This window comes from Chelonoidis abingdonii, chromosome 5, assembly GCF_003597395.2.
Source record: "Chelonoidis abingdonii isolate Lonesome George chromosome 5, CheloAbing_2.0, whole genome shotgun sequence".
In the NCBI taxonomy this organism is placed as follows: Eukaryota; Metazoa; Chordata; order Testudines; family Testudinidae; genus Chelonoidis; species Chelonoidis abingdonii.
Genome location: NC_133773.1, coordinates 13,635,924 through 13,659,068, shown reverse-complemented (window position 1 = coordinate 13,659,068; position 23,145 = coordinate 13,635,924). Strand labels below are relative to the sequence as shown.

The following is a 23,145-nucleotide window of genomic DNA, read 5'->3' as shown; positions in this document are numbered from 1 at the left end:
ATTGTTACATTCACACAAGAAGCAGTTGCATTGGCGCTGATTGCATGAAATGGTGGGTTACTTGCTTGTCTTTGTGACAGTCCATGCAGCAGCACTGTTTTTTTTGACAGAGAAATGTGGTGAGGTCCATACATGCTGCATCTGTTGTTATACTGTTCTGGGAGTCCTGAAGCACCCATGCCACATTGCCCAGCAGTAGTCTTAAACTGAGAGGCTTTTGGGTAACTTCTAACAATAGGGCAGTGCATGCTGGGATGGAGTTCATAGGGTCAGCTCAACTGGTATAGATACAATGCTTGCAGCTTCCCATCCATGCTCTGGAGAGACCAGTGCAGAGAGTGCTCATTTGAGCCTGGCCTGAACTGAAGACCTTGTCCCAGAGTTTGATACCAACGCTTATAAAATGTCTTGGAAGACTGTGGTGTGTGGACGTGAAACTTGCAAAGTGTTTCAAACTCAAGGTGTTGGAGCCTATATTCAACCTCGGGCAGGTGGCCAAAAGGAGCTGAAGATGTGCGTGATCTGTACCTGGCAGCTATATTCAGTCAGGATTGTGAGAAGCTCACCGCTTCCCATCGGCTACAGGCACTTCCTTAGGCTCTGATAAGCAGATCTAAGGGTGAACAGAACAGTGAGTGAAGATTTTGTAGCTTGTTGTACCAAGTGAAGATAGAAAAAATAGACCTGAATTTGACGGATGGTGTGTTTCATCATTAAAGACCCAGGATAATTAGAAGTGATAACTGCTTATACTGGGGCTGAATGTTGCCCTTTACCTCCTGGACTCAAGTCATCTTATCTATGAAGAAAGTCACAGAATTGGACTCTCTTGAAAAAAGGGAGACATGAGGCGTTAACCTGAAGATGACACTTGCCCTCCATACAGCATTCCTTTAAAAAAAGATTCAAGATCTAAGAACCTATTTGTGGCTATCTATTCAAACTATTTTCATGCTCCTTTAGGGTCAGTTGTCAGTGAGAGTCTGAATTCAGGAATCCGGTTTCTTGTGCACTTAGTATTTCCAACACCTGTTGCTCCTAAATTTCCAAAAGTAGCTGGTGATTTAGCCACATGGCTGTTACTGAAAGTAAAGAGAGAGGACTTGTGTAGTGTACTCCCCTGCAGTGTTTTGAAAATGTAGGGAATTAAGGTTCAAACTTTCCCCTGATATCCAGTGGGTTGGGATGGGAATGAGTATGAAGGTGTTGGGAGCTGTGCATCCTGTGAAATCAGCAACTGTGCATGCAAAGTGCACTAGCTGCTGTGTTATAAAATGCAGAGTGATGTGCTACCAGGATTGGGCATTCAGTCTCCATAAAAAAGGATACATAAACATAAAATGCAGATAAATGTACAGCCTTAAACATTAAAAACAAGTGTTCACACTTGAGCTTTAGAGTAAATGGTTGTTTTATTGGTCCCTTGTTTTCCAGCTGTGGCTTTTGGCTGATCTTTAACACTGAGGTTAGCCAACTAAAGATTGAACTTCCTGCATTTTATTTTGTTGGAAGGCGAAAGCCTTTCTGCCTGAAACAAAAATGCCAAGGATAAACGTATTTATTTTTCACAGCGGTTAGTAGAATGTCTGGATTTAGTTTCTGGCTAAAGTAAGTCATTATAGCATCGCAAGTAGCAATGCCATAGTTACAGCTGAGATGTGTACAGCTCTGCATCTCAGAAACAGAAGGTGGTACAGAATATGGCCTGTTCTTTTGGATCACTTCCTTCCCTGCTGAATTAAGTGGGTCTTTGGCCCCTAAGACTAGGATCACAGAGCTCTCTTTGAAAGTTTCAGTTGAAAGAACCATAGTGCAGTTACTGTGATGCTGCTGCTGTCTCCCCACGTTTGATCTGAAGGCTCCTCACTAGCAATATGAGCGGTAGCTGGAAGGGGCAGGGTTTTTTTTTTTTGAAGAGCCCCTCTGCTCTGGAGTTCAATTGTTCCATTGGATTAAGTTTTTTACCAATGTACTTCAATCGTAAATCAAGACTGGATGTTTTCCTGAAAGATCTGCTCAGGTTCAAACAGGAATTAATTCAGGGAAATTCTATGGCCTGTATTTTACAGGAGGTCAACCTGGGTGATCACAGTGGTGTCGTCTTGCCATATAATCTATGAATCTATTAACCTAAATACAGCATTCCGAGCATGTTAGTTCAGTCTTGGGCATCTCATAAGAAAGATCCCACCAAATTTTGTAATGTGGACGGGTATCTGCTGGTGAGTAGCTGGAAATTGCCTGACTCAGTCCATGTGTGACCCAGTTGAGATTTGGTGCTAGAAATCCAGATGTTAGTTCATCAACAGGACCATCTTTTTTTTTTTTTGCTAGTGCAGTCAACAGAAAATGGAATTACACCTTCAGCAAATAGCCTTCCCCATAGCAGCACAGCATAAGCCCGCTCTAAAACTCTTCTGAATACTCTCAGATGTGTTAAAACAGCTTGTTTTAAATAAAGCAATTGGCAAGTTTTTAGGTTTTTCCCCCCAAAGTGTTTTTTGTTTTTGTTTTTAAACTTGAAGCCACTTGTGCAATGGCCTCTCAGTGACCATATGACATGGCTGCAGACACTGCCAAGAAAATCTCCTCGGCCAATGAGAAATCAATCCCAACATCTCTCTGTATGCTGCTGCATCCAACAAGCAGCCCAGCCCAACAGCAATGGGTAGGTGGTAGATGTGGGATACAGCAATTATGTGCCCTACCCATGAGCATTCCCATCTTTGAAGGTATGTGAACTTCTTCAAAGCCGTTGAGCTCAGCTGTAGTCAATATTGTCTGTTTCATCTCTCATTTAATAATAGGAAAGGACACTCAATAGGAACCTTTTGCTTCAATTCACCCAGCTGCATGATACCAATTATTGGTTTGAACAAGTTCTATAGTTACAAAAAAAATGCCTTTCCATGTCTTTATTTGATTTCAGATTTGCAAAACTCCCCTCCATGCTTCTCCACTCAGTTCTGATTTTTCTTTTTAACCCATATGTACATTATGTACTTTTACTTGTGTAAAAAATAATTCCCAGAATTCGCAGCCTGTCTGTAACTTTTAAAAACTAACGAATTAACTAAATGCAAGAAGAAAAATCACTGGGTTTTAATACTGCACTGCAGGTTTCAAAGACTCCAGCCTTATTTTGCTTTTCCATTTCCTCTATGCTCTGTGGCAAATATTTCTTTACATTCTTTTCAGAATGAGGCGGATTGTTTTCAGAAACACAAAGCAAGGTGTATATTGTAGAATAGATACAAATATGCCACCAGGCAAGTTTGATGGTTTTTTCCCCCAGTGGATTTTTTTTATCATGCATCACACATATACAAAGCACAAATCAAATACTTTACTGAAACTTTAGGGGCACCACTCAGGTTGGCATACTGAAAGTTAAACTAGGGAACATTTGAGGCTGCACGTAAGTGGTCTCAGATACGTAATTTCCCACCTGGTACTCTGAGAAAATTTTGCATGGAGTTGGCTTGGATGATGGGAGGAAGTTTGTTGGTCTCCTTTCGTAGCATCTCTCCAAGCTCAGCTGCTTACTGCTGTGTTTTTAGCCATTCTTGTTCAAAGTAATGATGAACCATGTGAATATTGCAGTTAAAACTGGATCAGGAAAAGCGTATCTTGAGTCTGTCCATTTACTTTCTTCCCAGTGAGTCCAAACCCTTTTGATTACTTGAAAGTTGTCTCAATATGTATTGATAGCCTCATCTTAAAAGGAGAGGTATATATATATGTGCATGCTGTATACACAAGTAAGGTTAACAATGGAGATAAAAGGAAAGTAAATTGGAACTTCCCTAGGCACTGGAGACCCTCTTATAGAACCTCTAGGAAATCCCGACTGAAAGTCATTTAAATTGCTATTGTGATCTTCCCAAATTTCGTCAATCTGCTGGTCCCCATGCTGGATAAGTAGACATGTTCTAGGACCCTGGATTTTGTTTTTTAACTTGCACCACTTCAGTGTCACAGAAGATATATACTTATTGGAAGATGATACAAATTGGTGCCATAATATCACTTGTGCCCCAGAAGTTTTTAATTGAATTCCTTATCAGAAAAGGGGTCTTGAGAGCAGTGTTTTTGCCTTAACAAAAGGTGCTAGTACTTACCAATCTTGGCACCTATGTGTATCTCCAGCAGTGCAAAGGTGGCCGAACATCGTAACATTAGGAGTAGATTTTCAAAAGAGCTCAGTTCCTAGTTGTGCACTTGAATGGAGTAACCAGGTTTTCACAGAATGCTCAGCTTCCAGTGAGAACAGTGGGAGCTGCTCGGTACTGATCTCTTTTGGAAGCCTGACCTTTGGATTATAGTTTGAACAAACCTCCAAAAATTAAGAGGCTTATTTTGAGACACATCCCAACCTAAAGTCTGAAAACTTGGTTGGGAAATCTCACGGCAACTCTGAGATTTTTCTATATCTCCACTTCTGGTCATGATTAGAAAAATCTGGGATAACAGCCTCTCTTGTTGTATGTTAGAACTCCTGGTTCCAACAGAAGTCTCAGAGAAGGTATCCTAACATTTCAGAACCATAAGAAGAGCATATTCGGAAACTGACATGCCTTTCAGATTCAGGGTATTATATTTGTCGTCAGTGTGTCTCTTTGGCCGCTGTTTGATTTTTTTTTTTCTTCCTTTTCTTGTGGTTATGACTGTCCCTTTGTGGGTTTTTTTAAATAAAAAATTAAAGGGTTCTAATAGAATTTTAGAAATGAGTAAAGGTTTGGTTGCTTCTTATTTTTCCAAGTTATTTCCTCCTGTCTGCTGCAGTGTCTGAAAACGTAAGGTTCAACTGGAATAATTGTCCATAAGTTTGCGCACAATTACTCTCTGGATTTGCTGCCTTGAGGTCTGCTAGGTTACTTTACTGACATTTTAAGGCTAAGCAGTGTGTATCTTGTCAATCGCTTCTTTGAAGGAAAGGTTAAGTCCACCTATTTAAACTATTGACCTCTGTCTTCTGGGTAACTTCAATCCGCTATCCTATTGATTACGGTTTTACACCAAGTTGATGTGCAGATAGTTTTCTCTCTTCTGTTCAGCAGTCTCAGAATTAGCCTATGGTTGACAGGGAGGGTCAGTTACCAAGGTAATTGGAAGAAAAGTAATTTCTTCCAAACAGCATCAGCTGATACTATAGACAAGCTCCCAGTATGCAGTGTTGATTAAACCAGCTGTTTGGTCAGCTTACTTAGAAAGCTTCCTATTCTGTTAGCTGGGGGGATTAGTGTAGGAAGGGTTACCTGTCAAACATGTCCAGGAGCAGCGCTCAAACTGTTTTTTGGAAGTTCCTTAAACTTTATTTCTGTTTCATACTGAGGGCTTGTCTACACTACCCGCTGGAATGGCAGGTAGCGATCGATCCAGCAGGGGTCGATTTATCGCGTCTAATATAGACACAATAAATCGACTGCTGAGTGGTCTCCCGTCGACTCCGGTACTCCACCAGAAGGAGTGCAAGCGGAGTCGATGAGAGAGCGTCTGCTGTTGACTTACCGCGATGAAGACACAGCAGTAAGTAGATCTAAGTACGTTGACTTCAGCTACGCTATTCACGTAGCTGAAGTTGCGTATCTTAGATTGACCCCATGTGGTAGTGTAGACAAGTCCTTAGTGTGAGAATTTTGTGGACCAGATACTATGAATCTTTGGTTTCCTTCTATCCCCTTTGCAACTTTGAACTCCATAAAGGACCCTGTATCCGGCTCTACAGTTTTTCCAGTTTGGCCCACTACCCTGCCCTCCTTATGCAGCCCTTTGGAAGGTAGTGCTATAGCCAGGGCCTCTATGTCCTTTTTGCTGGGTTGTAACCGATGCCTTAACTGGTATTGACCTTGTGCTTACAGGCAGTCCAGCCATGACTCATCGGAACCTGACTTCCACCAGTCTGAACGACGTCTCTGACAAACCTGACAAAGAGCAAGTAAGCTTCAAATTCTAACTTCACTTGAAGTTGTGCAGGGGGAGGAGGGGCAGTTTTGGACCATAAAACTAGAGTGCAAGAGATGGGCAAGAAAAAGGTAAGTAAATGGGTCAGGTGTTCTGCATAGCCGGCTTACAAAACTCTCCAGTTGTAAGTATCAGCCATCTATAAAGCAGCCGCTGTGGTATTGTCAGGGATGAAGGAACCACTGCTTATGGTAGTTTGCAGTGTGACTAAGAGATCCGGCAGCCATATTGCTGATTTACTGGTTAAGCAAAGTACATTGTCCTTTTCCATGAGAAGTAAATGGATAACATCTAGCTTCTGATTATCTCCAGCTTTCCTCTACACGTTGAAAAAGAGATGCATACTTTCAGCCTAGGTTCCACAACACACTTCATAGTAGATGTTATGACTTAGAGCTGCTTGTACCACAGGGTGTGCCCTCCCATCTGGTGGGTGATGGATTCGTTATCAGTGATCACTTCAAAAATGCCCAGTTGACCAAAAAGGGCTTAAAAGAAACCCAGGATGGTATTAAAAAAATAAAATAAAGTTTGATTGAGTAGATCTGTGATGTCAATGAACATAAAACCTTTGTTACCAGCTTCCAATAATTTGCCCGTTTGAGGTTCTTTTGCCCGTGCTAAGGGAATCATACTCATTTCCTCGGTGTGTTTTCTCATCTTTTCAGAGAGGTTAGGATTTTAAAGAGTAAGTTCATTTGAACACTTTGAAAGCTTTGCAAATTTCGATTATTCTTTTTGTTACAGATTCAAAACCAAGTTATTTTCAATGTGTGACTGTTTCTCTGGTGGCATCTCCCTCCGCCCCCCCACTGCTTCTACACTGTTTATTCCCTTGGTTATTTCCTGATGCAAAGGAGAGTTACATAGTTAATATATTTCCCTGAGAATGTTATAATCAGCCAGGTGAGAATGACTCAAGTCCTTCACAGTGATAGTTGCTGGCAATGTTGTTGCGGCTTATTTGAATAGAGCTGAGTTTTTGTGTTAAAGGGGCACGTGAACACAATCGGTATAAGAAAAAGAGTTCAAAATTACTTCAGGTTCTACAACTGCCTTTCAGTGCCTCCAGCCAAATTTTGTGGTTTATGCTATCGTACATTTCTCTGGTTTGAAACAAAAAAATTCTCTCCCTGTTTGCTGGGTGGAAGATCCACACAAGTGGGAAATGACTGAGTGGAGAAACACCGAAATGGACTAGACAAAAACTTCAGTCAAATGCACGGAGTAGAAAGAATAGAGAGAGACATTTTCACCTCTAATCTTAGTTTTAATAATCTGTTAAAAATTACTTCCAGGGAAGTTATTAATTTTTATTTATTTATTTGCAAAATATCCAGTTTTGTCAAAGCCAAATCATTTTGTGGAGATAGTTTGGTTTTGAGAGAGAGAGCGAGAGCGAGACACCCACGTGTTAGATGGGTTGGGAGTCTGCCTTGGAATCTTTCAGACCCAGGTTCAAGTCCTTGTTTTGCCTGAATCAGAGGAATTCGGGGTGTAAAGCTCTGCTGTAATTCAGGCAGAGCAAAAAATTGAACCTGAGTCTCCCACATCCCCCACCACCCTAACCACCAGCCTATAGAACAAAAATACAACGATGCGTTTTCAGAAAAATGTTCAGAAAAATGCTTTCATTCCAACGTGGAACAAAAACCAATTGCAAAACCTCAGAAGTTACCACAGGATGGAATTGCCATCCTCTGTGCTCTGGTTGGTAGTGTCTTTCAAAGTGTGTGTATTTACACAAACACTCTCTGATTTGATTGTAAGGAAACCTTGATGTATATTTTTATTGATAGAAAGGAACATAAGGCAAAATTCTGTATTTAACAGGAAAGGCAGCAATGTAATACAATATTAAGTGTTTTGTCATCAGGACCTCATATACTCGTTAGCAAGCTAGACCTAATTACTGCAACAGTCTCCTCAGTTTTCTGCAGCAGAATCGTGCTGAATTTTGCATCATTTAAATTTTGATGGAAGCATCAAGCAAATCCAGAAAATAGTTTTTTTTAAAATTGCATTTAATATAAAAACAAATAACACAGTCAGTGCTATTAATACTGTGTGTATTCCCAAAGTGAGATTTGAAATGTCTTACCATTTTTAATGTGCAGTAGAATTCTGTATGGACAATCGCTGTCTATAGTCAAACACTGCTGGGTTTCGACTATCTTGATCTAAAATATCTGTTAGTTATTTAGCAGACATCCTGCTAATAAGCTTTTTACAAGAAAACTCTTGCCACATAAGTTTGTCAAAGTTAGCCCAAGAAATTACCTTGGACTCAAACTTTAGTTACTGATTGGCTCATATGCCTACTTTGATAAAATTGGTGAAATTATGATGAAACCTTGTAACTTTCTTGAGCTAACCACTTACCAAACAGCCCAGGAAGCTAGGAAATAAGTCATGATTTAATGACAACAGGGCATGTAAAAAGAACTGATTTTCTTGCCTTGACGGTGAGGCTTTCAGTATTTTGGTTTTCTGTCTTAGGTCAGACAGTTTCACAAGGCTGCATATTGGAACGTGATTCTACTTAAATAAAAATGGGGGAGCCTCCTTTTTGTTTGTTTGTGTGCATCGGAGACCATCATATCTTTCAACGGTGGTGTACGGAAGTTTGTTTATGGTTTGTTAGTTAGCTCAAGAGTGGAAATAACTTGCAAATAAAAAGGGGAAAATTGTGTTTACATGTTTTAAGTGACAAAAAGGTTTTGGACTAGCTTGTGTTCTCTTCTCCTGTCTATTTATCTTTTTCTGCCAAGTATGGTGATAGAGTTAATAGCATAATAGGACTATAACCAGAACTTGGGTTAATCTGTGTTCCAGTAGGCTCTTAGTAAGCAGAAAAACACCTGGGGAGCATTCAGGGATCTGGAGAAACATATACTGTTTGCTGTTTGTTCACAGTGAAGCTGTTTGTTCCTCTGAGGGGTTTTTTTGTTCTATTTTTCTAAAGGGAATTTAGTGTTGGTGGAAAGTGTGTGTTTGAGTGATTGCACTGTATCACCAAACGGTTACTACATGCACTTCATGTGAAAGGCTCCTTATCCAACTACCAGTCTCTGGAACCAGTAGGTCTTATCTTTTTCCATACTGGGGCCCTGCAGCAGTTCCCCTCCATATCTGGGATGCCCTCCCATTTTAGTAATATAGAAGAACAGGGGGTCATGCCCCTCCAACACTGATTTCTGACCCTGCCCCCAGAGTTTTACACCCCTCAGGTTGAGAACCTCTGCCTTAAAACATACAATTTCCCTATTTCTCCGAAGTTCTCATTTGGAGAGTGGCTTCTTCCGGGCACCTAAAAATGGAGATGTACATATTGATGTACACATCACGCCTGCAGTGGGTCTTCCTAGTCCAGTGTGATTTTTCCAAGTTGGAGGAAAGTGGAAACTCCTCTCGAGCTTTGGAAAAGCACGGAGGCCTGGGCAGTGGGGAGGTGTATTCCGCCACAGATGCCTGGAGTTCCAAAAGGAGGATTGTAACTGTCATGAATACTTTACTTCTGCATTTTGTATTTCTGACAGACTGAGAGGTTATATCCACTTCTCAGTAGGAATGAACAGACTAAACCTAGAAAGTGTCAAAAGAGGACACTGCAGCAGGAACAAATGCAATCTACAACATGTGAAATATGTTGGTGCTTTTATTTAAGTGCTACTTGGCTGCTTTTCTCTCCTTGGAGTCATCCTGCCTCTGGCTGCAGTGGTGAAGAACGGTTGTCTGGGCCTGGCAGCTTTCAGGTTACCTAGGTGTTCTCATAGACTTGGGAGAAAGAGCTGCTGAGAGGCTGTTTGCTGCAATCTGATGAAGAGCACGAAGAAGCCAGTACCTCATTACAAAGACAGGAGCTGTAAGAGGCAGTTAGTACTGTATGTAATGGCCGCATTTGTCGTATGGTGAGCTCCTGCTGTCCAGAATACCCCAAAAAAGCTAGAGTTACTGTATTTGCCAGAACAGAAAGCTAAATAGTAGCTAGGCCAGAGCTCTTTAGGGCTGCGTATTAGTGGAATCCACATATTTTTGAGGTTCTTCTGCAGCAGCATTCAAGGCTACTCCCTAAGGCTGCCCTCCTGGAGATTGCAGGGTGCTTATTTGCACCTGCCCATGAAGAATTCTAATGATAAATCAGGGAAGCGAGCCACTGCTCAAAGAGAATGAGTTGAAGACAATTGGATTGTCCTTCCCCATCCCAGAGGGCTAGTGAAGCAAAGGAAGGGAAGAAGGCTTCATTGACTGAAACAAGTGCAACTTTGATGCAGACTTCACTCTGATTCACATGTGCTTCACTTGACACACTGTGAGTAGTTCCATTCAGCTCAATGGGCCTGCTCAGAGTGCCTAAAGTTAAATGTGCATATGCCTTTGCAGGACTGGGGACAAAGATGGGGAAAGAACCTCCTATCAGCAAGGGCCTGGGACACACGCATCTGTGCAGATACAGGCTCCAGTAATGTCAGATGAAGGATGTGTCCACACTACAGCAGCACAGCTGCAGCTACGCCTCTGTAACTAGACACTTATTACGTTGATGAAAGGGTTTTTCCATCACTGAAGGAACTGTACCTCTTTGTGGTAGCTAGGTCGACTATTGACCTACTGGAGTCTACAGCAGAAGTTAGGTTGACCTGACTATGTTGCGCAGGGAGTGAAATTTTTCACATCCCTGAGTGATGTCACTAGGTTGAGCTAAGTTTTAAGCGTAGGCCAGGCCTTGTTCTTTTGCTAAAATGGTATATAACTGAGATTTTCCCATAGCGTGCTAGCAAGGCTCATTACCCAGACAGGAGTGTCAGTAACATTCCATGCTGCTTACCTTGGATTTGGTTTGTGTTTTCTTCTGATTGTTTGTTTTCATCATTACCTTCTTTAATCTACATTTCAGAATTTAGTCTAGCTGCAAATGGGGTAAACTTTTTAGACTATTTTCAGAGAGAGAGAAAATGAACTTCTAACTTCCAGTGGAAGGCTAAAGTGTAATGTGTGGAGAGTAGCGAGCAGTCTCAGGGAAGGGCAGAAGGTTCTCAGTTTGGAGAACTCATTCAGAAATGTGGAGCGCTTGCTGCCCCTTCCCCACTGCCAGGGTAGTTGATAGTTAGTTAGTGGACCTGGGGAAAAGCTTGTTGTCTGAGAGAAATGAAAGGAGTTGGATACTGCAGATTAGTTACATGGTGGGATTCTCAGAAGGGTTCAGCATTGGCTTCATTGCTTCCATAGAAGTCAATAGTGGCCAATGCAGAACTAGATCAATGCAGAGCACTTTAGAAAATTGTCCCACCCCTAAAACTCTCTGCTTTCAAATTATCATAACTTGATGAAACTTCCACCTTTCAGGCTGAAGTTTTCCCATGTTCAGTGTGAGCTTAAAGATGACTTTTTTTGGACATTTTTAAACTGTGACCACAAGTGACTTGAGAGTGAAAGGAGCTTGGAAAAAATTTTTAAGAGTGATAGAGCGAGCGTGCACTCTTAATCTGAAGTGACTGAGGTTTGCAATTTGAATTGGAAATTGTTCTTGCTAAGGGGCAGTATGTGGCCTTTGTTCGCAATCAGATTGATTTTGATTTAACTGAGTTAAGAGAACTTGAAAATTATGTATATACTGAGCCTGAACAGTGCAGTTTTTTTGCTAGGTTAAGTGTCCTCCTGCATGCTATGTGCGTGTGTGTGTTGTTATTACCTATGGCCCCGATTCTGCAGAGCACTTCATTACATGCTTAACTTTAAGTATGAGTTATCCTATCCCTGTTCCGCAAAGCACTCAAGTAGATGATTAAGTCCTATTGACTTCAATGTACTGAAGAAAGTATAGAGAAAAGTTTGTGCTAGATATATTGTGTTTGAGAAATTGTTCATGATCATGTAATTAAAAACTGCTGTGATGCCCTTAGGGACAGAGTTAAAATAAATGTGTTTAGCCTTAATTTGGTGGTACTAATTTTTGAGTGCTCAACTACACAATGGTTTCTTGACATACATTTGTTTTTCCAGGTCATTTGACTCTTAGGGTGGGATTTTCTAAAATACTCAGCATTGGCCTAACTCTATTCCCACGGAAGGCAGTGGTATAATTCCCTTTAACTTTAGTGGGGATGAAGTTTTACCAGCAATAAATACGACTGTCAATCCCATCCCATTGCTGTATTTGTGTTATGTCATAGTGTAATTTAGTAATCTAACAGCCTAGCTGTGTAACTGTGTATTGAAGTGTGCTTGGTTTGTTTGAGTGTTACTTTTGATTCCATCTTCTGATACCAGTGTCCGTGGTGTAAATCATCACAGGCATGAATAAATCATACATGCCTGCCTCTGAAGATGTAAAGAGCAGGCCCTGTTCAGGAATGATACTTATTGAAGTCAATAGAACTGATGCACATGCTTAAATTAAGGACACGCTTATGTGTATTTCTGAATTAAGGCCAAAGTGTGTAAACCTCGCAAGTATTCAATAGTTGCAATATACCTAACTGTGTTATTTTTATGGTTGTTTGGGATCTAAATGGTTAATTTCCCCCTAGATAATTATAAACTAACTTTGCACTTTATGCTGTGATCTTATCTTTGGAAAACAGATTGCCTACATTTTTCACCACTGACTAAAAAAAAAAAAAATCTTGTCGCTAGTTTAGTGTAAATCTGCCCCTCTCTCTCCCAATACAAAGTATGCCTTATTGACTACAGGTTATTGACTCCATGTGATAAGCAGTCAGATTAGACCTGTATCAAAGAACAGGTTGCTCCATAAATAGTGGTGGGGTTAGGAAATTTCCTTTGAATAATACTTTATCCAAGGTCTCTTGTACTTGGAATAAGATGACATGGCATTGTCATGAGAAGCAGATATAGCCGATAATAAAACGATGTGGAAAGCCTGAAGCGATAGCCCTGTGCTGGGTTTCTAAGATAGAGAAAATAGGAATGTCTAGTTTAAGTTCAAAATCCTACATTTCACTCATTTTCCTGCACGTAACTCATAGAAAATGGATTATTTTGAAGCCGCAGTGACAAGAAGAATAAGTAAGATCTGTTGCCAAAATGGTGAGTTTGCAGAAAAGCTGAACTGTGGATCTTAACTGCACACAAAGAACAACTTGAATTTAGATCTTACATTTCCCCCACAGACACAGACATGGCATCATATATATAGTTTGCGTACGTATCTCAAACCTGTACATTTGCAGATGTTGCTGAGGCTGATATTATGGTTTTAGGCCGCATTATGTAGCGGCTTATCTGCTGAAGGAAGTCCCTTATGACAATGCAGAGTCTGTCACTATCAGGGGAAAGGTGTTATGTTGTCATCCGGCCATGGGTAAAAGGTGTCCCATCACTTGGCATGTCTCGCTTTTTACCAAGGGGAATGTCAAACTCACCATGATCGTAACCAGGCCAAAATTGTGAAACAATCTAATTTGCTACATGCAGGCCCTCACATGGTTGTATTTACAGTGTAGACAGGGCCGCGTTGCCTCCCTCTCCAATTTTTCTTTTCTTCCTATTATAGCTGAGCCACAGGAGTGGGAATGTGTGTAACCTGCTAGAAGGAAATGACTACTCCACATCTCCCTCTGTCAGGTGCAGGGTGCTGTTCGCTTGCATAGATTTTAAGGCCAGAACACACCATTGTGATAATCCTGTCAGAGGCCATAGAATGTCATCCATTGTTTTCTACATCCAGCCCATAACTTCTGGCTGAACTAGAGCACGTTTCTTTTAGAAAGACATCCAGTCTGGATTTAGTCTTCAGCTAGCACTTATTAGGGCACTGGAAGCCTCAGGGCATTGCCAGTTGGCTAGAGGGTCTTTCATCTCGAGGTCTCCTGCTCAGAGCCAGCCCAGCTCAGTAGGGAATGAAAGTTGTTTCCATCTGTGGGATGTTTGGTGACTCCTGTGTGAGATAAGTTTGGTGGGGCTCAGTTCCAGCTCCTGTATCTGAAAATCTGCTGGCACCCTCAGCAGAAAGGTCAAGAACTGTACGAGCATGACAGCTGATGTATCTCTGAGCCCCGAAAGAAGTCCTTCCTCCTCCTTCCCCAGATCTGGGTTGGGGCAAGCTAGCAAGATAGTGTGGGTAGGAAGTTTCCTCTGCTACTGCCTTGAAGATAAACAGCTTCTTTTGCCTGGGCTACTTACGCAACTCCTTTCACTAGCGCTAAATACACATACAACTGTTTTTTAAATTTAAACTCTATGGTGAGCTGCAGGTGGTTTGTAAACATGAAAATTAGTTCATTAAATAATCAACATTCCCCCCCCCCCCCCCCGGCAGTGACAAACTGACTTATTGTACTTCGTTAAATTTAGATTGCACAAGTAACTGCAAACTGGCTGTACGTTATGAGCTGCTTTCAGAAGCAAGCATGGTCCTGAGTCAGTCACACCTCTCCACTAGAACCTGTTGCTGCTGATTATTAACCTGAATTTAAATGAATCACACAAAATGCTATTTTTATGCATGATTTTTCAGTTTTACTTTTTTCCCTGGCAAATCTAAAAAAGATAATTAAAGAGGAGGCGTGTTCCATTTTTAGCATCTGCTGGTGTTGACAGAACACCCATTGCTTGCCTCCTGATGTCGGAGCTTACACAAATCATTTGCCTTCATATGCCTTATTTCAGAACACACCAGCTGTGGGCAACATAGCAATCATTTACAGTTAGCCCAACAAGCAAAGGCCCTGGCGCTTTTGGTCAAATTTTTTTTCTTTTCTGTTTTCCAATTTATAAATAAAAGTCTGAAGTGATGTTCTATGTGCTCCAAGAGCAGAGCTTAGTGGTGGGGGATTTTTCAGACTATAGGAAGGGAGAGAGACTATTTCTTGTCTTTAACACCATATCGCAATGACACCAGTGTAAGGGACATAATTAACATTTTGAGTGCTGTCAAAAAATACAGTTCTCGCAAATGAAATTGGATAGATCCTTTGCAGGGTTTGTTCTAGAAAATGCAGGTGAATCCTTTTGGAAAGGAAAACCTTTACTGAGATGATTATTACTGCATTAGGTTGTTTTTGCTTCCTTCCTGTGCTCCACCAGTTTCGGAGATGCCCATGATGAAGAATCTGACATGCCTTGGAGTGTATAGTTACCATTAACTGCTTACATAGGAGAGAACTCTTGGGTACCCTGGAATCCTTTCTCTCACAGTGAACTGACAGTAACCTAGTCAAGTAGAAGGATGACATGGAAATACTTTAATGTTCATAGTGTAGTTAAGGGGGCATGCCTGCTAAAAATATGTGTGTGGATAATTTTTAAAATATATTACATATAATGCCTGGATTGCTAGACCTGATATAACTTGAAAAAAACTTCTCAGCATTTAGCCAACTATAGAAGGAAAAAACTTCTTAGTCCACCCAGTGCATCTCCCTGCCAATGTATGATTGTTCTTCACAGCAAATATTCTAATACTTTGTCCAGCTTAGTTTGCAATGTCCCAAAGGATGGAGCTTCCACCGCTTCAGATGAGAGGGTACTCCACATCCTAAGAGATTTCAGTGAATATTAGGAAAAACCTTCCAACTACCCACATTTTACCCCATTTTTGCTAGTTTTAACCCCCACACATCACCCTAAATAATTCCTCTTCCTCCTTGGTGTTCAAACGCTTTAAATTGTCCTAGGCTTTCTTATGGTATAGTCCTGCTTCCATTGAAAGCAATAGGTGTTTTCCCATTTACTTAAATGGGAGAAGGATTGGGTGGCTAGTCATCTCTGAATCAAGTTATACATACTGTATATTTTAGCGCTTTTAAACTTTCCTTATATGTTTACCCTCCCCCCCCGCCACTTGATCATTTTTATTGTTCTTCTCTGAGTGACACCAGCTTGTCAATATCCTTCTGGTAACAAGGTGCCAGAAATAAGTACAATATTCCAGGTGCTGTTGCAACAGAGTTGTAAAGAGAGGGTTATTAGATCCCTTCTCTGGGATATTTTAATGCCTCTGTATATGCAGCCAAAGCTGGAGTGACCTAGTTTTACTGCTGTATATGAGCATTGCAAACTTCATTCAGATTTTCAGTTTAACACCATCACATGAGGTTTTTCTTAGCGTTCTTGCTGTCCAGATTTATCCTTCCCATTGAGTGTATACAAGTTTCAGATGATATGTCTTCAGAAATGTTCTCTCATGTTCTTGTTGTTTGGATTTATACAGTAGTAAAAATGGATGCCTATGCTAGGTTAAAAGCATCTCTGCCACACATTGAGTCTCATCTTGTTGTTTTCTGCCTATGGTTTTAATTGCTGTAGATAATTTGTGTCATCTTTCTGTCATTGCTGGTGTTCATTACTCTTCTCAGTATGATGTCTCTGAATTTCACTACGAGGCTCTCCACCTCTAGCTCTGATTTTTAGTGAAAAGAGGCTAGTTACTCTTTGTTCTGTTCTGTTGTAGGCTTTCATGCACTGGCATGCTGTTGCAATATTTGAGTTGCCAACAAGCAGAAGAATGTTTACAAATGAGCTAACATATGATTAATTCAAGGAAATATTATAGGACTATTATGTGAAAGCTTATTTTTACAAGATCCAAATCTAGGCTCAGTTTCCATCTGACAATATCCCTTAAAATCTAACTTTGGGAATCCTTAGCTGGAAGGAGTAAAGTGCAATATACCTATAATTAATTGTTTCCAAACCCCCCTGTTAGGAAACTGAGGCACAGAGCTTGAGGCTTTACTACGGTCCTACAAGTGGTTAGGGTATTAGAGCTCAGATCCCTTAAATCCCTGTCTCAGGCCTTGGTCCTAAACAGTTCCATCCTCCCCTTTCTGCAGTTGACTTCCATGGAATTTGAGGGGCACAACCTGGTTACGCTGTTTGATTCACCACATACTACCTTACCCACATTGTTAGTGACATGAGACGGAGTTGGCTCGTATGTCAACTGCCGATTTTTAATAGTTTTGTATATTCTGCGGATTTTTTTTTTTCAGTGGCTGTTTGTCTCACAGGACAGATCTTTGTCTGCAAACAGAAGTTGAACTCAATGTTTTGTATGTTATGTGTGAATTAGAATCTATTCTTTGTCAGTGTCTTGAATCTCATAATGCTACCTCTGTTTGAAGACATCATGAATACTCCATAGGAACCTGGGAATCTGATGCTCTTTGCCACATAATAGTGAAATCTGTTGATCCTTCATGCTTTGTTAAAATGACCTTGGCAACCCCTAAAGGCTTTTTCTGGTGGTTTATATTTGAAATAGAAGAAAAGGTGGGACAATATCTTATTGGAGGTCTGTTGGGTGTGTTAGCGTCTTTCGTTGTTGAGTATGTGCACTAGCATATACAAAGTGGAGTATGTATTGATGTATAGATAATAGAGTGGACTAGTATATTCTCCAGCTGGAAAGACTTGTGTTCAGGATGTGAAAAGGCTTGGAGTGTGGTCAGCTGGAGTGCTTAGTCAAAGAGATGCACAAAGCCCCTCTTATTTGTTGTGATGTATGCAGTGCTTACCCAAACCAGTGTTTCCATATCAACAGAAACCTCAGCCAAAGCTAATTCTAAAGTTAAAAAGAAATTGGCCTGGATCAGAGAAACACTCATTCTCTTCCCAGGAGGGATGGACTGAGGACTTCCTGCTGTTTGGAACTCAGTTCATTGACTGATTTTTGTGAAGGGTGCTTGGCTGATTTTTACTGTTTAAACGGAATGGACTAATGTTCCTAATCACCAGCGGGTATTCCTAATTTCTATATCTGTCAGAATGGATGACCTAGTTTTATTCCAGGGATCTCAAATGAAAATGACTTTTCCTTCCTGTACATTTAGCTGACACCCTTTAAAAAAAGGGAAACAGACTTTTCCAGGGAGACTAGTTAATGCGAGACTTCACTTGTTTTGTTTATACGCATAGATACGCAGATTGCCCAACAGACTAGTTTTTTCTTGCTCATTTTTTCCCACTTCTCAGCAGCAAAAAAGAAAAAAAGAAAATTTCTGTGTAGCAGGTTTTGAGTATGGTCAGGCAAAACACGTAGCACTAAAAGAATTCCAGAATATTTTTTGTCCAAATTCCAGTGAGAACTTTTTTAATCAAATACATTTGTGTTACAAAGTATTGGTTGCTTGTGCTAATGTGCAAGACTCTGAAAGTGAAATTGACTAGAAGCAAAAGTGAAATATACTATACTATGATTGTCTGAGCTGAAATACAAAAAGTAAACGGCATAAACTAGATCAGATTTTTAAAATGCTCCAAAAGGTGCTACTGGTAGCATAGGCGAGGATGTTTATCTTTCCGCAGTTATTCTTTTTAATTTGACAGTGTCCCTCTAAGTAGCCTTAGATACACTGTCCTCCTACCATTGTCAGAAATGAGATTTTCAGTGTATCATAATTCGTTCACTTTGGAAGTGGAAGGAAGCTAGGTCCTTTCTTCTTGCACAGAAAATTTAGCCTTCCATTAGCCATACAGAGAACTGATTAGAATGTTATTGATATTGAGATGCATGGGGAAATGCAAGATGTTTGTTTTGATCTCCTTCTGATCCAATTGTAACTGTATCATTTCACAGTTTGCATTGTGTTAAAATAATATATGATTAATTGCACTGATGGCACTTCATGTCCTGGGATGATTTCAAAGCTCTATCCATATCTGTAACCAGGACGGACAACTTGTGGCTAGAGGTCATTCTGCGGCACCCTGCTAACAATTCCTCCCCCTATTCAGGGCCCCTTACTAAAGTCTACACCACCAACTTATGTCTGTATAACTAAGCTGCTCATGGGTGTGGACTATGCACTCTTAGCCATCTCTGCTGTCCCCAAGCAGCCCTCTTTGACTGCAGCTTCCTGCTGCTTTTATAGTGGAACCACCTGGTTCAACCCAGCTGTGGTTCCTCCATAATCAGTGTTGGCTAGTCCTAAAGAGCAAGCCACCCTGTTAGACTATCCCATTGTACTGAACTGTTTAAATTGGTGATGCGTTTCTAAGTGCCAGAGGTAAAGGGTGCTTAATTCAGAGACCAGCTCCAAAAGAATTCCCTCTGGCTTGGGGGAGCTGTTTTATCTAGAGTTCAGGATCATACGGTGCTGATGTTGCTCTCCTTGCTAAAACAGCACTTACGAGTACTTGCACAGGAAGAAAGATTCCCTGCTGGTCTGCCAGGAGAGCCAGAGGTTTAACTGCTCTGACATTTTACAGGGGTCAGTGAGAATTTGAGTCAATATTACGGTGTCTAGATGATGCCCTCTCTTGCACAGAGGCTTGGACAAGACAGCTGTTGGCCACATCTCATCAGCTATGAGGGTGGAGACTCCAGTAATATCTTCCTCTTGCAGGTTCCAAGCCATCGCCCGTTACAGTCAGCTGTAAGATTCCTATTGACTTTGTCTTTCTTACCCAACTCCCGTTAAAGGGCCTGATTTTGCCCACGCACATAGTGTGACTTGCCAGCAACTTCATGTAAGTAAATGCAGTTACACCGTGGTAAAACCAGCGTGACAGCAGAATAAGGGCTAAGGAGCTAGCGTGATGGTGTTGGTGAGGCATTAAGCACTAAGACTGGACAGCAGAGTCCTCTTGGAGGCCCTAAACCAAAGTTGATTGAGGTCAATGGAAAGACTTCTGACTTCAGTGGGCCTTGGATCAGGCCCATAGTGAAGTCACTTTTTCCCAGAACACCTTCTCTAAGCTGAGGTGCAGTTTATTTGCTCTGCTTTAAGTGGAGCTCCTGTCAATCTAAGGTCACTATAAGTAACTTGTAGTGCTTGGGTTTTTACAAAAAACAAGTAGTTGTATCAGTGAGCTGAGTTCTGATCCGACCTAAAGTAAAGCTTGCATGTACTGCCTTCCTCCAAAGTGAAGCAGCAGGACCTTGATAGAGAAAGGACACGTTTCTGAGAAATAGTCAGCGTAAAGTGTTCTGTAAGGTAGGATTCTGCGTAATGAGCTGGCCTTGGTAGTTTTGCTTTTCCAGAGCACGCCTTCCACAAGGTTACATTCTTGGGCTTTTGTTCCTTCACTGTAACTGTACAATTTCCTTTTTTTTTTTTTTTTTTTTCCTAAGTAAGCAACATTCTTGATGGTTAAACCCAGTGGTGTTTACTTTGATTGTGTCATTCCAGTGGTGATGGTGACTAAAATTTAGCTTAATGGGATCGGGAACTGTAACCTGCACTTCAAAGATGACAGAAGGAAGACATGTCATGAATTTACTGCAGGAGATGAGTTGCAAATAGCATATAGCTCTGAGCTTGTTTTATTGATTTTTTTTTTTTTTTTTTTATAAATCGGGCCACGGCTATTAATGTTTCCGTGTCCCTGTGCAATGGTATCAGTCTTGAATAATTGTTTTTTGTCTTTCCTCAGTAAAGCAGCTGGGTCTTGGCAAGGTAATGGTTTTTCATGCAGATAGCTGGGCTGCATACAGTTAAGGATAGGACAGCATGTGTAATCCTTTTAGGTCAGATCAAACAAGTGACAGGAGCGTAGGTTTACAGCAATTTTTTTCTTTCACACTTCTGTTTGGGGCCAGATTTTCGAAGTAGGGTATAACTGCAAAAACACACATTGGCACAGAAATACAGGGAGTGAAATGTGTCAGAATGTGTGCAAGTACAGGTACAGTGTGTCTGCATCTTTTTGTGAGAATGTTAGTTGTGCCCTGCTAATGTAGCATTAATTCTTCTGTTGCGCTCAGATCATCAGTAAGTGTTGTGCTTGGTAGCCAAAGTCAAGTAGCAATAACAAGAAGCATCAGTCACAATTCCTATAAAGTTATCCTATGCAAATGCATGCTTAGTAGGTAGTCTGTATTCTGCTGATGCCATCTGCCATCAGTGTAGCACACAAAGGAACAACCAGTTTAAGCTTTCGCAGGTCTGTAGCCTTGAATTTCTGAGAGAGCTGCTGGCAGTTCTGCAACTGGTGGTGTGGTTTACCTTGACTTAAGCTCATGTGACAGAGGTTTTTATTTGGCAGCTTCTCATTAGGCTAGAAGTGATCAAATATTAATACACAAACACATGCAAACAGGCTCTTCTTAAGATTAATTCTAAGTATTATTTACAGGCTGCTTCTCAACAGCTGAAATGTCATTAAAATAATGTGATTAGTTAAAGGGCTTCTCCATTCAGCTGGAGGGGTTCTCCAGTAAAAGTTTTAGTTCAGCTGTATAGGTTTTTTAAGCGCTGTAGTTAGTGACTGATTTATTGAAGTTCCTGCTTTCCCAGAGTCATCTTCTGGATCAGCCTGTGAAATACTACCCATAGGTGCTGGGCACCACAGAAGAATAGCAGTGTATCTCAGGTGGTCCTTTCCCCTCTTCTGTGTTCAGTGTTTTTGGTTTGTTTTTTGCAGTAGCACCAAAGGCCTCAGTCAGAGTCAGGACCCCTTTGCGTAGGGTGCTGTGCAGACACCTAGGAAGAGACTGTTCCTGCCCCAAAGAATGTAGGCCAAGATTTTGAAAAGTGATGAGTGATTTTTGGGGAGCAGGGGAATCCAGAGGACTTGTGCTTCTAAGTCATGGCCATGTTTCACAACCTTTTCGATACTGGGGACTAGCGCTGGTCCATGGACAGGTTGTTGAGAAACGCTGAATTAGGGTAGGTCTGCTCTGCAGCTGGAAGCATGCCTCCTAGCCTGGGTAGATAGACACTTGCTAGCTCTGCTCAAGCTAGTGTGCTAAAAATAAGAGTATGGATGCTGCAGTACAGACAGTGGCATAGATTAGCCACCTGACTACTGGGTCTGTTCTCGTGTGACTAGCCCAAGCCACCATCTGTGCCACTACAGCAACGGCTCCATATAAGTACTTTAGACATACAGACAGGTAGACAGTGCTAGATTTCAAACTAGTTAAGTTGTCAGTACAGAATGGGAAGGCAGATGTGAGACCACTATCTCCAAATGTGATTGGAGCTGCCCGACTTCCAACTGCCATAGCTTTCCCCTGCACACGCTCCTGCCAACTGGCTCTGTCAGTATCAGCAGCACTGAGGTAAGGCCTCAGCTTCCCAATACCCTCCCAAGACCAGCAGAGAAATGCCAGGGAATGAATACCCACCATCTTACTGCCCCTTCCCTCTGGGTGCCCAGCGCTCCATAGCGCCACAGAGGAGCGCTCACTCTCCAGCCTGGTGCACGTGGCTGGGATGGGAGGCATTTGGTCCCCTCACTGAGAGTGAAGAAAACTGTTGACTGACTCCACTTGCTCCATGGCTCCATGCAGGGCTCTGGGAAATACACTTATTTTGCTGACCCGAAACTTGGAAACCTCACTGTTGTGGTGGGTTTATTAGTGCCAGAATGGGAGATATGAACACTGAATTTAGGCTCCCATGTGCTAGGCCCTGTACGTTTCCTCCCCAGGAATTACAGTCTAAATAGAGAAGACAGCCAAGAGGTAGGAGAGAGGCAGTGATGCTGTTTGTATTTTACGGAGGGGGATCTGAAGCACATAAAAATTGACATCCCCAAGGTCACACAGGAAACGTATAGTAGAACAGGGAATTGAATCCAGGTCTTCTAATTTCTGGACCACTGATTTAACCACAAGGTGGTTATCCTGCCTCCCTGGAAGGCAGCATCTCTGCTGTTGTGTTGCTGGCAAGCACATTCAGGCTCTGAGGAAGGTACAACCGTGATAGCCTTGTGCTACTACAAGAGGTAGGAAGTATAGCTGGTCATCAGCAAAACAGTCAAGCCGACGAGACATGTAGTGCTATCAGATGCACATAGTAAACAAATTGACCTAATAATATTTGTTCATTAAGCTCTTTCTGCTGACGACATGGATCTTTTTAGAAGCTGGTTGGGGGAGTGGTTCAAAATGGGTTGTAAGTACATGGATTGCAGTCGTCCCATCATTTAACTTGCTGCAAATGAGCTAAAAGAAGCTTTGCACACTGCTGCGAAGCTTAGCTGGAACAGAACACATGTTGTTGATATCGCTTCACTCATGGTGCTTTCATTTTAAAGAGTACATTAGGGATAAATGGCCTGATCCATCAAAATGACACACCCTCCCAAACCTTAGGGCTTGAAGTTCCTCACCTAGGCTCTGACTTGTCAAAGCACTTACACATGCATTTCAGTTTATCTTTATTCAGCAAAACACTTAGCCTCATAGAAGATCAGGGTTGGAAGGGACCTCAGGAGTTCATCTAGCCCAACCCCCTGCTCAGAGTTGAGTGTGCCTTTGTTCTCCTC

The 23,145-nt window shown here is 41.5% G+C and overlaps 1 protein-coding gene across 7 annotated transcripts in view; it reads left to right on the top strand.

The window, feature by feature from the left end:
- SLC4A4 (solute carrier family 4 member 4) overlaps nucleotides 1–23,145 on the top strand; it is a 242,866-nt gene that overhangs the window by 137,579 nt on the left and 82,142 nt on the right. For all 7 annotated transcript variants that reach the window (XM_032768082.2, XM_032768077.2, XM_032768080.2 and 4 more), the window contains one exon: nucleotides 5,862–5,938. In XM_032768082.2, the coding sequence (XP_032623973.1) occupies nucleotides 5,862–5,938 (77 nt within the window). The remainder of the gene's footprint in view (nucleotides 1–5,861; nucleotides 5,939–23,145) is intronic.